The sequence below is a fragment of the Oryzias melastigma genome, linkage group LG22 (assembly GCF_002922805.2).
Source record: "Oryzias melastigma strain HK-1 linkage group LG22, ASM292280v2, whole genome shotgun sequence".
Taxonomy (NCBI): Eukaryota; Metazoa; Chordata; class Actinopteri; order Beloniformes; family Adrianichthyidae; genus Oryzias; species Oryzias melastigma.
The window spans coordinates 9,585,313-9,599,124 of record NC_050533.1 but is presented as its reverse complement, the minus strand read 5'-3'; the positions used below and the strand labels follow the sequence as shown (position 1 = coordinate 9,599,124).

The 13,812-nt window shown below is 38.0% G+C and overlaps 1 protein-coding gene across 1 annotated transcript in view; it reads left to right on the top strand.

Moving 5' to 3' along the window:
• keap1a (kelch-like ECH-associated protein 1a) overlaps positions 1 to 4,109 on the top strand; it is a gene marked incomplete in the record, with an annotated part of 16,615 nt that extends 12,506 nt beyond the window's left edge. Inside the window, 3 exon segments of the mRNA XM_024277919.2 lie at positions 660 to 865; positions 2,881 to 3,057; positions 3,485 to 4,109. Of these exon segments, the coding sequence (XP_024133687.1) occupies positions 660 to 865; positions 2,881 to 3,057; positions 3,485 to 3,663 (562 nt within the window).
• Positions 4,110 to 13,812: the final 9,703 nt, after the last annotated feature.

Sequence of the window (13,812 nt, the reverse complement as noted above, 5' to 3'; positions counted from 1 at the left end):
ATATATATATATATATATATATACACACACACACACATATACCACATACATATATGCATCTACATATCGCTTTATATATATATATATATATATTTATATTAAAATAATATCTTTTAAATACTTTTTTGACCTTCCCAGCAAACACATATGTTGAACACCTTCCTCTGGACTTGCTCCGTTATCATTTATTACAAATTATGTAATAAAAGATATGATAAACTTCATAGTTTCACACATGGAAACTCTCTCGGACAATAAAGTCTAAAATAAATTAAAGTGAATTATTATTCATCTTTGGATCAATGGGTTTTTTCCTCCTACAGTTCACAGGTCATATTTTCCAACACAATCCAAAAGTATTCCCGTTTTCAGATGTGTGGAGGACTGATTGCAGATTTTCTCTACAAAGCTGGTTAACACTTTCTGATTGCAGCCTGCTTATCCTAATCCACTCAGAATCGAATATGAATTTAAAACCATGTTTTTTCGCATGGATGTTCGCCTTCACCACTCATACCTGTATTTATTTTGTTTGATTTTTACTGATTTTGTGTGTTTTATTCCTTTTTACTTTGTGTTTGTTTTCTGTCTTAAAGTGCTTTAGTGAATCAACTTGATTTATTAAGCAGGACCGTGTTATTTCGCTGTTCGGTTTGCAGGTGGGATCCAGACTCCAACCGCTGGTCGTTCGTTAGCCCCATGTCAGTGGCTCGCCTGGGCGCCGGTGTGGCTGCGTGTGGGGGGGCTCTGTACGTGGCGGGGGGTTATGATGGCCAAAACCGCTGGAACACCGTTGAGAAATACCAGCTCGACACAAACACCTGGCACCAGCTGGCTCCCATGAAGACGATCCGCAGCGGGCTGGGTGAGCTGATCGCATTATCTTGTCTGCTCTGTGACCTTTGCTCCAAACAAGACTCCATCCAGAAACACTGAGAGCGTCTCAAACGTTTAAATCTGACCTCTGAAGGCTTAAAGTGCTGTGAGATGTTTTCATTAAAGCGGACCATGTCCGGTAGCATTAATCACAAAGGAAGATGTGCTTTGCACCAGATTATAGATCTTTATTCCAGATTGTTCTAAACATAAACAATGCAGCACATAATAAAGTACATCAAAAGAATGTAAAGAGAAAATATCCGCATTTGTAAAAAAAATGTCTGATGGTGGAAAATTTGTTTTTCTTTAGTCTTTTAAAGTGTGGCGATGAAGAAAATGCTATTAATTGTTTATTTGTATTTCCTATCGAGGAAAACATTGCACTAAATGCTGACATCTTACTTTTTAGGAAACAAATTTTTAATTTCTATGATCATTTTTTGCATAATTTGATTTCAGATGGAAGTTTCTTGAACTCCACAGTTTTTCCTTCCATAATCTAATGCTTGATTTGACTCTGGGACGAGTTCACCTGGATTCTGCTACAGATCCAAAGAGGGAACTTTAGTCCACCTGACACTAAGGTCTTGGTTCACTTGCAAGTGAATCTTGGTGCGGTTTAAAACAGTGTGAATGCAAACTACCCAGTGGATTAAATCCCCAAATAGTTAACAGTAAATGTGTTTCATGTAAACGTAGCCATTGAAGTTGTTTCGTTGAATGAACCCTTTTTACACCAAAATTTTAGCTTTCGACTATTATTACTCTTTAGCTGTTTACGTGATCAATAGAATTCAGCGGATTCTGTCGCAGAGAAAAACAGCTTTGTGCAGAGCCGAAATTAAAACAGTTTTTTTCAACATATTTTGTCTTAAAAGGTAAAATACTAGGAGGAAGAAATGTCATACAGTCACAAAAGAAAAAACGGAAGAAAAACATATCTATGAGACAATTTTCTACTTCTAGGATTTTTTTTCTTGGCGTTTTTCCACCCAAGTTGAATTTATTGTTTGGTTTACTTCTGCTCTTTGTTCTACTGGACACATTAATTATTAATAATGTAAACTTTTTTATGTCAATTGAGAACCACTTCTCATTTTTAATGGCGATTCATGCCAGAAGTGGAACAAAATCATGCTAATAGAAGGGAGTACAGCAGCATATTTTCCATAAAATATCAAAAAACACATAAAAACAACATAAAAGACATATTTTAAGTTTTTTTAAACACCAGTTGTTTGATAGATTCAAACAAATTCAACAAATTTGATTAAAGAATCTGGAAAGTATGGACTAAATCATATACTTGAATTCTTTATTTTTTAATTTTGCAAACACTCAATTATAAAATTGTCCTTTTTAAGTATTAGAATAACCATTATGATGCTTAAAAAACTTAAGAGGGAATATTACAATCAAGTGGATTTAAACAAACCCTATTTTGAGTCACTTCAATGCTTTAACACAGAACTAAAAACATCACAGCAGCTCCTCATGTTGTGACCCGGCTCTCCGTTCAACACAGTTCAATACATTTAGAGGGAATCTTTGATTTATTAACATATATATACATTTTTAGAATACATATTTAAAGAAAAAAAGGCTCAGACTGTAGGAGAACCCAGAAAAAAAATAAATAAGCATGTGAGAAAGAACTTTTTCCCTGATCAGATTTGGAAAAAAATTCCATAAAGGAAATTATTGATTCTCTTTTAACCATTCTTATTTTCTTTATTCTTATGCATTTAATTTTGAATATGAAGTGACCCACATCATATGTCTTGTGGCCATTTCGTCTATCGTTTTCTTCTGTGTCGATGGGGATTTGGCCAAACACCCCCACACACACTTATATATATATATATATATATATATATATATATATATATTGAATTAAATATAACAGTCAGTTTGCTTATTTAATCATTGGAAAAAAAACCAATGTGACAGTACCACATTTATGGCCTTAAGAATATCAAGCTTTTTCTTGCCCTTTTGCAGGTTTGGTGTGTTTAAACTTCTGCCTGTACGCCATCGGAGGATACGACGGACAGAGCCAGTTGTGCACGGTGGAATGTTACAACATGGCCAGAAACGTGTGGGAGCCCCGAGCCTCCATGCATCACTGCCGCAGCGCACACGGAGTCACCGTCCACCAGGACCGCATCTACGTCTTCGGTCAGTTCCTCGCCGATTGAGGGGTCGAAATGACGACCGCTTGTATTGGGATGAAAAAATTAAAGTTTGAAATCAAATGGAGGAACTGGTAATAGATTATATGTTCTTGTAAATTTAATATTAAAACTAAACTCAAAAACATGGCTTAAAACACAATGTAAATTATATGTAAATACTTAAATGCTGGTAAGCCCCGCCCCACTGCAATAAAAACAGTAACTACAAAATAAAACGTCAAATCAAGTCATTAAAATCCCTTTCAAAAAGCAAAAAAAAAATTTTTTTGTGCATTTTTTTTTATTTTTTACTCAAACAATGTATTTGTCTACAAGACAGAATAAACAGATTCATGACACAAAGTACCAGGACACATTTTCAGCTTGGAAGTTTAAATTTCAATTTGTATTTTTTTTTTAAATCTGTTCAGGAGGTTACAACCAGCGCGGCTTCCTGTCCAGTGTGGAGTGCTACTGTCCTGAAACAAACAAGTGGATGTACCTAACGGACATGCCAGAGGGGCGCAGCGGCATGGGCGTCGCCGTCACCATGGAGCCCTGTCCCGGGAGACTGCTGGAGATGGAGGTGGATGAGGACGAGGTCATGTAGGATGGAGAAACGAGCGGAGAGGAAGTTTTGATTTTTGCAAAGACTTTTTTGAGAGAGAGAGGAAAAAAGCTTTCTAAATGAATAAACTCATCAATGTACAGAAAAAGATTAATCTTTTGAGAAAAAGAGAGACAAAGTGTCTGCTTTGAGTTCGTTAAGACTCTTCTGACAAACCAATCAGACTGAATTTAATGAAGACTTCCCTACTTGTGAGATGAGATATTGCCATTAGGTTAAATGAAGTTATACCTCAGGTGATTTCCATTCGTTTGGAGACCAACTAGTATAAAAAATTTACAAACAAGACTGGAACTGAGCTCCTTCCTGCTTTCTCTTCAAAATCAAATCTGTATATAAGCACTTTTCATGACATTTTTCTCACAGAATTATCTGTTTTGCGTGTGTAAAAACCCATTTGTTTCTTAAATAAATGAAATATGAATTTTGTTCTAAAATCTCTGCTCCTTTAAATTACCTTTTACTGACCTCTAGTGGCAATAACCTGCAACTTCAGTTTCCATGTGCATGCAGTAACCTAGAACTGCCACTAGATGGCGGAATGAGTCTGTGAACTTTTATAAAAACTAATGTTTTCAGGATTTTGACAGAAACCTGATGTTTAAAAAAAATTAAACATAAATGTATGATTTATTTATTTTTAATAGAAGTTTTTAAATTTCAAAATAAATGTTCTTTATCACCCCTTAAGAGAAGATAAAATTAGTTGGACCCAGAGCAGAATTAGTCATCAAGCACACACTTCATTTGTGTGGTCAGATCTTTCCCTCTGCATTATCTGCACCATCTCTGACAGAGACTGTCCTTCATAAATCCTCAATCTTCTCATCACATTTCTTGATTTGAAACAAAAACACGTTTTGTTTCTCATCTGCCTGTTTGAGGATTCTGTTTTCAGACTGGCGGCACATTTGCATCTATTATTGACGGAGCAACCTGTTGGCCAGTGATGGAGCAGGCAGCAGAGCTCCAGTTGTGTGCTCAGGCCCTGCAGAGGGCTCTTACTCACTACTTGCAAGCCCTCCATGAGCGCAAGTGACTCACATGGCGAAGGCATGACGCAGGCACCTCATGCACAATCGTGCACATGTGTGCTTATGCACAAACAGTTGTGTGCGTGCGTGGAAAACAAAGCTGGCTGTCTCTTATTCACAGGCTGCGGAAGCAGACTTACCTCAATGTGTTCATTGTCTGACGATGGGAGGGGAATAAAGAAAAAATGTGGCTCCGTGGAGAAGAGAGATCTGCCTTTTGCCTGGAAAATCAGTGCAGAGGTGTCGTTCTTGTGCATCTTTTGCATACTTGGTGCTCCAGCAACTGAAGGGTGTTCTTAAGAGCTCTTCATGGGTTCTAAAAACATCTGCAGAGAGCCATGCATTTAGCTTTGGTGCAAAGCAGTAAGACATATTTTTGTTAAGGGAGTCCAATATCATCGTGAGGCATCACAATAAAGCTCATTCTGTTAGATATGGCTTATTTAGATCTCTACGCAAGCAGGAGGTCAAATCAAAGCTTTGCAGGACCTGAAGGGGTCTGGGGGCCTTTGCCGCCACGGGGCCCCGCAGCTACACATGTGAAGGCGTGACCTTGGGAAGTGGCGACCTCATCAACATCCCCGCCTGCAAAGCTAATCTGTTTCCTTCTGAAGGATGCTCCTGCAATGGAGCCTCTCATGAAGGTGACATTGGTGCTGGACAGCAGGGAAACGCACACGGTTGGCCACACAAACATTTTGGGTGCACCGAGGGTTGTGCTGCACGTTTGATTACAGTCATATTGCAACGTGTGCAACTGCACGAAAGTTGTGGTTGGAACCTTCTGGTTTGTGATGACCCAGATGCCTGCAGCAGGTGTTTCTGCAGGATGATCCTGGAACATCACTCAACTGACCCTAAACTTTGTCCTTTTTATGCATTCCTATTAGTGAAATATTTTTAAATATTTTTTAGGAAAGCATTCAAGCTGCACAAGTTCACAAACTACCTTGAAGTTTGGGTAAACTTTGACAGTCGCATTACCCTCCCTCACAGATGCCCTTTAGCAAGGCACCTTTAGATATGATCTGAACTTTTTATAAAGTTGAGAGGACTTCCATGCACGCACCAGAACTTAGCAATTGAAAGTAAAGTCGCTACAGGTGATGAAGGTTACACAAATGTCTCCATGTGCGACAAAGCTACTTTAAAATAGAAAAGTAGCTGACGAATACTCTCACGTGCTATCAAAACGCAACAATTTAACGTGATTGTTTAGCTTTTTATTTTGTAGGTAAGTGAAATTGAATGCACAGAGAGTGCTGTTGTGGTTCGCAGCCTGCCTGTTGTGAGTGTGTAGCGCGGCCGCCTGCTCTGCGCTCCCTTCCACTGTGTTTCTCTCAGACTCGGAGGAAAGCATGAGCGGACACGGTTTCAAGCTCCCCTCTCGCTGAATTGATTCTACTATGAGTCCTCCAGAAACGTGGCCGCTGAGCGCGGGGGAGAACGACTTCTTCGTCTTCTCTGGTTTGTGGTCATTTCGATGCCGCAAACGGAACAAAATACGACAAGTCGACGCTATACCACCAATATATTAGTAGTGATAAGAACATAAAGTTCAAACTGTAAAGCGTCACGCGTTTTTCTGGAATCGCACGTCCTCAGTCTCCCCCCTTGTTCCCGCAGATGGTATATTCCACAATTTATTCCAGGGAAAGACTGACAGTTTTTTGGGTCATGAAGCAGCTGTTCAAGTCAGTGGTCTGTCCTCCCTCCGCAAGAATAAGGAATTAGTACATTTCAAATTAGATAACGAGAAAACGACGGAAAAAGAGGAGAAAAAGTATGACAATATGTCCGGAACTTAGATTAAAGCAATGAAACTTAAGTAAAAAAAATATTTATATTGTTACTTAAATTTCACAGTTTATTTTTATCTCATTGATAATGTATTTAATAATTTATACCGTTACAATGGAGTGAACACAGCAGAGAATTTCTTTTTTTTAAAGACAACACATACTGTAAGAGTTAAACCAATTTAAAACGACTGTTGACCCTCTCTTTAATACATTTTGAAGATGATGTCTCAGTATGGACCGTACCACTTTAAATGAAAGTTTTTAATCTAGCCAATGTTCAGAAACGCAACATCTGCCTCATCCAGTTATTGTCAATTTCAATATCAGAGCATGGCACCCCACCCCTTGTATGACCTTTATATTTGTGCCTAAATGAATAAGCGGACCGCATTTCCTCACTTGTGCTTTCACCTCCACAATATATGTATGAGTAGACATTGTGTTGAGGTGGAATTTGTGCACAGAGCTGTGTACATGTATTGTTTTTTTCTTTTTTCTTTTTGTGCGTGTGTGCACATTCAGCACGGGTCAAGCCCCTTGGAAACAGCAGCAGAGGTCCTCTGCTTTTAAGTGGATTAAAACTCCAGCACAATCCCCCGGGCCAGCAGGCATTGGACAGACTGGGTGTAGTTTAGATGAGGACTTAAGACTGATTATCTCCCATGTTGCCTTTGTTTTTGCTGCTTTGCTGTTGCAAATATGGGTAATACTGTACAGCACACAGAGATACAGTGTGCCGTGTATGTTAGAGGTTAAAGGGATGGTGGTATTTGTGTTCCAGCTCCTCTCCGGTTGTTTCCAACTTTGCCGAGCGCTGCTGCAGTGGAGCGATCCCTCAGTGCTGAATGTATACCTGCAGCTTGTTTGTGTTTAGTCTGCCTTCATGTAGCCTGTCTTATCTGTGTTACAATATTCAAGCTCCTGTTACCATTTCCCTTGGATCCCGTGCGTCACTCCCATACTTTTTGCAGTGTGTCAGCACCAATTAACTCAATCAATATGTATGTGCTCCAGTTGTTAGGAGTGATTCTGACACTGATGCCAGTTCAGACGGAATGGTATTAACCAGTGTGTGTGTGGAGTCGATTAATGCCCCCTACGGATAACTTTTCCACACTTTCTCTTTCATAAAAAAAAAATCTCTATATATTAGTGTGCTACACAACAACTTCTATGGATGTTCTTAGAACTGAACCGTCCCTTCACCTTATCGTGAAGCGTAAGGTTGCTTTCTTTTCTCTGACCTCACACGATCCTCATTAATGCTGCCGTAATCTTCTTAGGATTTATGAAGCTAGGAAGCAATACAAATATTAAAGGATCCACTTATTTTAATTTTTGAGGGGAAAAGTTGAGAAAAAATAATCGCTACTGTTGGATAAGCGATGACAATACTGGTGTAAAAAGGAAGATAATCAGCACTCTGGTTTGTGGATTCGGCTTCTGAAATAAAATCTGTCTTCCCCTCTCCTGCTGCCCACTGTCCTCCTCACTAGCGCTAAGATGCTGTGGTTTTGTAGAGATGAAACTAACGGAGCTACCTGCCTATTATGTACACTTGTATAGGGCATAATCAGAGAATTTTTAATTGGGAATATAAAAAAATCAGAATGATTATGTTGTCACATTTCCATGTTGTGCTGGAATCTCTTGGGTGCTGGCATTCATGTGGATGTTAGCTTTACACTCCTCCTGAGCGTTGTCAAAGAGCCCCCCTACCTTTAACAAAATGTCAACACCTCACCACACTGCTCAAGAACGACTCCAGGAACAATGAAGATACGCAATTCACATTTTCAATCTTCTCAAATTCCTACTGAGCTCATGTTTAGGAGGATCTGCTGTTAAAGTCATGCCACAAATGAAACACCCACTCTAATGAAAAACATGTTTTTTACATGTTCTTTTGTCTTTCTTTTTGATGATGAGGAACATATCTTAGGAAAAGTATTTTCTTTACTCAAGTTATTGTGAATCAAAATGCCATTGGAAAAAAGAGGAATTTGTGACTTAGAAATTTCACTTGTAGGTAAACAGATCCAAGTATGCCTTCCTTTTTTTGTTCGAGCTGATATCTGGTTTAAACCTGTACGGCTGGATAGCTCCAATATTTTGTTGCACTGTGAGATAGCAGGAGGGCGCATAATCAGAGAACTCAGCTTTGAGGAGGGGAAGGGGGGCGGGGTTGATCTACAGGAATGGTCCCGCCCACAACTCAAAGGGAAATTTCTAATAAACTACAGCCGAAACTATATCTTCAAAAATAAAATATTCTAAAATTAACTACAGGGAAGAGCAAAGTGTAAAAAGAATTAAAAATAAATAAATCAATACTGATTTCCAAATTAAAGCATGTTAGAAAAAAAGTTACTGAAGGTCAAGTGAAGTTCACTTTGTAGCCACTAGGGGGATTGCTTCGTAAGCAAGTCAGTCTCAATTAATTAGCAATTTCAGTCTGGTTTTTAAAGTTTTTTTTCATATTCACTACATTTTTGTTTAATATTTCACTTTCTTTGAATTATTATTTTATTTGACTGTTTACACAATTTGTATGATTCTAATGCTGACAAAAGCAGCTTTTCTCAGCTTCAAAACCGTTGGAATTACAGTGAATGCTTAAACGGTTGTAGAGTCATCACGATTCAAAGACTGTGTGTTACTTCCTGTTACCGTGGCATCTCCAGTGTTAAAGGGTAATTGATTTAATTAAATATCAGTGATAATTTATCCCTTTATCAATTCATTTTTTTCTTGTTTTTTTTTTTCTTTTGGATATTTTAGTCATATTATGTGTTCAGGCTGTGTTTAGCGATTTCCTGCCTTTCCCTCTCTTTAATGAGCACACCTGGTTTCAGTTTTGACTACATCAGCTGCTTTCTGTCAGTTAATTATGCGACAGCATTTAAGTCAATGGTTTTCTGTTAGCCTTGTTGGGTATTGTGTTTGTTGCTCTTTTTTTTCCTCTTAATTATTTTTAGTATTTTTTGTGTTGTGTAACTAGGAGAGCAAATCCCTCCTTAAGAAACTGTCTTTGGATAAATTAGTCCTGCTTAACTTTTTTTTTATTCTATTTTTTTTCCTGTTGCCACAGGTCACTGGTGAAAAACACAAAGATGCTTAATATTTTAGCAAAACATTCCTAAAACGGGTATTTTTGTGGGAAACACAACAGAGACTGTACTGAGTAAAAGAAAAAAGAAAAAAAAAGAAAGAAAAGAACTCGTGTTTACAGTCAGTGCAAAGTTAGGCAGCAAACAGGCTGCATTTCCTGTTATGGTGTTTTACAAATTAAGGCCTTTTATGGTAAAACAGAAGAAGTTGCAAATGGTTTCCCCTCCAGGATGCAGACTTCCTGCAGTTCTGATAAAGCCTGGAGTAAATGAACAGTTAATACTAATGCTGATAATAAAATAAAATAAAAAAGAAGAAATTCAAACCCTTTGTTATTTGATACATCACTTATGTCAATTCATTTAAAAACAAGTTCTGATCAGGAATGACCAATTATTAATAATGATTAACAATATTTTCAAATTAAAATACTTGCCTTTGAGTCTATTATATGTAATTATTATTTTTCCTATTTTTATTTCTGTTCCGGTTGATTTGAGAGTAAAGTTAAAATGTCGAACCGGTTTCACTTTTAAAATATTTCCTTTCCATTGTATTCCCTGTATTGAAAATTGAAATTACACCAGTAAGAATAACTATAAAAATAATAGTATTTACAGGGTGTTTTTCTGAACATTTAAAAACGGAAGTCAAAAGTGATTGAATTGTTTTTAGAGCCACCTCTGTCATTTTAGGTAATGCAAGTTTGGTACTTTGACTTTACCTTTAAATAAGTTTTTCTTTGTTTATTTAAAAATACTCAAGATCAATAATCGTTTTTGCATCTTATGTGAATAGTGAACACTTAAATAGCAATGGTGAACTGACTTCCAATAATGTAAATGTAGAATTAAAACTCTATATTGCTTTTCCTGACTTTACAGTAACCAAACATGCAGTTCCCCAGAGGAACAGTGGACTTTAAAACTTATTTGACCTTAGCCGTCCACTGCAAGTTGACATTAAAATGGTCTGTCAAAGTCAATGGTAACATGGTTAAATCTTGATGTAAGATAAAAGTAAGTTTGAGGGGTTAAAGGTAAGGTTTACAGCCTAAGAACATTTAACATGATGTAGTCAGAATTCAGATACCAGAACTGTTGAAGAAGATGCGTAACATCAACCAGTCATTGAAATGTTGATGACAAGATTAGCACTTGGAGTCCAAAACCAACATGGAGAAGGATCTGATCGTTCTTCTCCTGAACTTTATATTTGTCTTTTTTGCATCGAGACAACAATTCAATCATCTTCAAGCAGGAATTTGAAAGAGAGGCAGCAGAGACAAATCTGACGTGAAAATCCCGTTCAGTGGGAACTCAGCATTCGGTCATAACTGTCCTTATGGGTGGAAAAGTGTGTCTGAGGGCGAAAAATGGCCAAACCTATACGGGGCCCGCTAATGTATGGCACAAAATATCAATGTCATAGACCGCCAGGTGAGCCTGTAGAGCAAACATGTTCATGTAAGTTATTTTGTACGAGCATCCTGTGGGTTACAGGACATAGTGAACACTTAGACAATACTCTAATACAAAGTTTTTTTATTTTCTTCAACCCGCTTAAATCCTGCGAACTGTGCAGACAGTGACAAGTGTTCTTAATTCGCCCCTTGCTAGATCTCTACAGGGATCCTAAGGGCACCAACAGGTCATTGCACACCTCGTATACTGGTTCCTACTGACTTAGGTGCACTCGTCAGTGCACACCTCGCATAGTCTGTCGGGGCCAATACACACCTTACTAAGACTAGAGTGTGGCGTGAGGACACCATACAACCCATCACCTGTACATGATAATGTGTGCAACTCATTTGCCTTAGAAATACTTCATTCTACTCTTCCAGACACACGACAATGGACAAAAACAATGGTTCCATTTTCATGGTGGGGGTGGCCGTCTGATTCTCAAGGGAACTGGAAAACACATCGCCACTCCCTTTATGATGCAACTGCTCCAGTACTGATGTGTACACCTTGTAAAGTCAGAACAGGCCAGTATGCACACCCTACTAAGACTAGAGAGTGGTGTAGGGACACCATACAACAGCATCACCTGTACATAATAGGTTTGCCTTACAGGTACTTCACGATACTCTACAAGATGCACAACAATGGCACGTTCCATTTTCATGATGGAGGTGATCGTACGAATCTCAAGGAAACTGGAAGACACACCTACACTCCCTTTATGATGCAACTTCTTCAGTACACAACCATCCACAGGCCCAGACAACTCGTAGCATCCATACGGTCAGTTGACCCATGTGACTAAGGCTTTACCCAATACAACCCAGATAACAGAGGGTGATGAAACAGCAGATGCCGACTCCTTTTACACAAGAAACGTGCAAAGAAAGGAAAAGAGACTCAAAGATATATTTTGGTGTTTGTGAGTCGAAAACCTGCCGTTGTAAATCTGAGTATAGATGTTTGTTTAAAGAAAGATGGGAAGAATCCAATCCACACAGCACAAATTATACAGGTGGGACCTTCAATGTCTGGGCTGTTTTCCAAACAAAAGCGTGCAGTTGATGATCTCCGAGGAGTACATTTGGATGCAAACCTAAAGGAAATCAATCACAGAATATTATTAACAGGATAGAAGTGTATCTTTTAGGAAATGGAGCAATATTTACAAACCCCATGCTGAAAGAATATCCTGCCCTGGAGAATAGCAGTTCTGCTGGAGCCTTGACCAACACATAGTGATTTTAACTTAAAACTGCATATATATTATTGCTTTGCTTAGCACTATGTAAACTGAAAAAATTATATTTTCAAAAAATGATTTTTATTATAAGCATGGAAGTATCTAACATCTTATAGGGGAAGAAAACAATGTAGAAATGTTAAAAATAATAAAGTCGTAAATGTTTTAAAGAAACTTTCCCAATTTAATATTTTCTAAGACATACTAATAGATTTTGAATTTTTCGGTAATGGAGTAATCTAACTAATTCATACTGTCATTTTTCGTAATTCTGGTCATGTTACTGATGGTTAAACGTAGTGGGTTACTTTGAATTGATTTAATAAACCGTATGAATCAAATGCTGTCAGAAGGGGAGGGGGAACAATGGAATAAGGGATTGTGATTGGCTGGGCCACTGTCACAGTGGCCAGTCAGAGTCAACGTTGTTTGTGCTGAAGCCAGAGCACTTGCCCGACACACAAACACCAAACAGGTAAAGGAAGCTGCAAGAATGGTGAGTCCGCAACTTAAAGAAAAGTTGGCATTTTCAAGAAATAGAATGTGAGTAGTACACTCACTCACTGGCCATTTTGTTAGGCAGTCAATGCCACAGAATCTTTTGTGGCTAATTATAAATTTGTTGGACAGGTGTGCCTGATAAAGTTGCCTGTCAGTGTAGTTTCAAACTGTTTGAATTTGTGAGATGTGTTTATTTAGCTACAATTACAGCAAAAACATTTCATACTATTTAACTGATTACTTTTAAAGAAATTTAGAACACATTTAAACCACACCAGTTGCGTAAGATTGTAAATTGAATTTATTTATTTTGAACAACAGAGTAAAATGCACTTTATGTTATTTCAGTGTTTACATTTGATACAAAGTTAATACTTGAAGTACAGGATATACACTGGTCACAAAAATTAAAGGAACACATTTTTTATTGGGCCTGGCATGAATTGAATTCAATTTGTGATCATTTTCTTGTTAGTTCAGCAGCTGAGGGCCTCGTTAATCACTTTCAGCTGTATTGGTGTTCATGGAATCAACAACAGGTGCACTTCAGTGGCAACAATTAGAAAACCCTCCAAACAGGACTGGTATTACATGTGGAGGTCATTTCAAGTTTCTCCCTCTTGATCTTTCTTGGCTGGTTTTCCACTTGTGCTGATTTTGGCTTGATAATTATTTCTACTGGCAGTATGGGGCGATTCCTTAACCCTACACAAGTTGCACAGGTCGTCCAACTTCTCCAGGATGGCACATCCACACGCGCTGCAGCATATTATTATTATGTATATGTATATTGAGATTTTTATTTTTATCATGTATACTCCTGTAAGCTGCTGAAAAACTTAATTTCCCCAAGGGTGCCATCCCAAAAGGAACAATAAAGTCAAGTCTAAGTCTAAGTCTAAGTCTAAGCCTAAGCCTAAGTCTAAGTCTAAGTCTAAGTCTAAGAAGGTTTAATGTGTCTCCCAGCACAA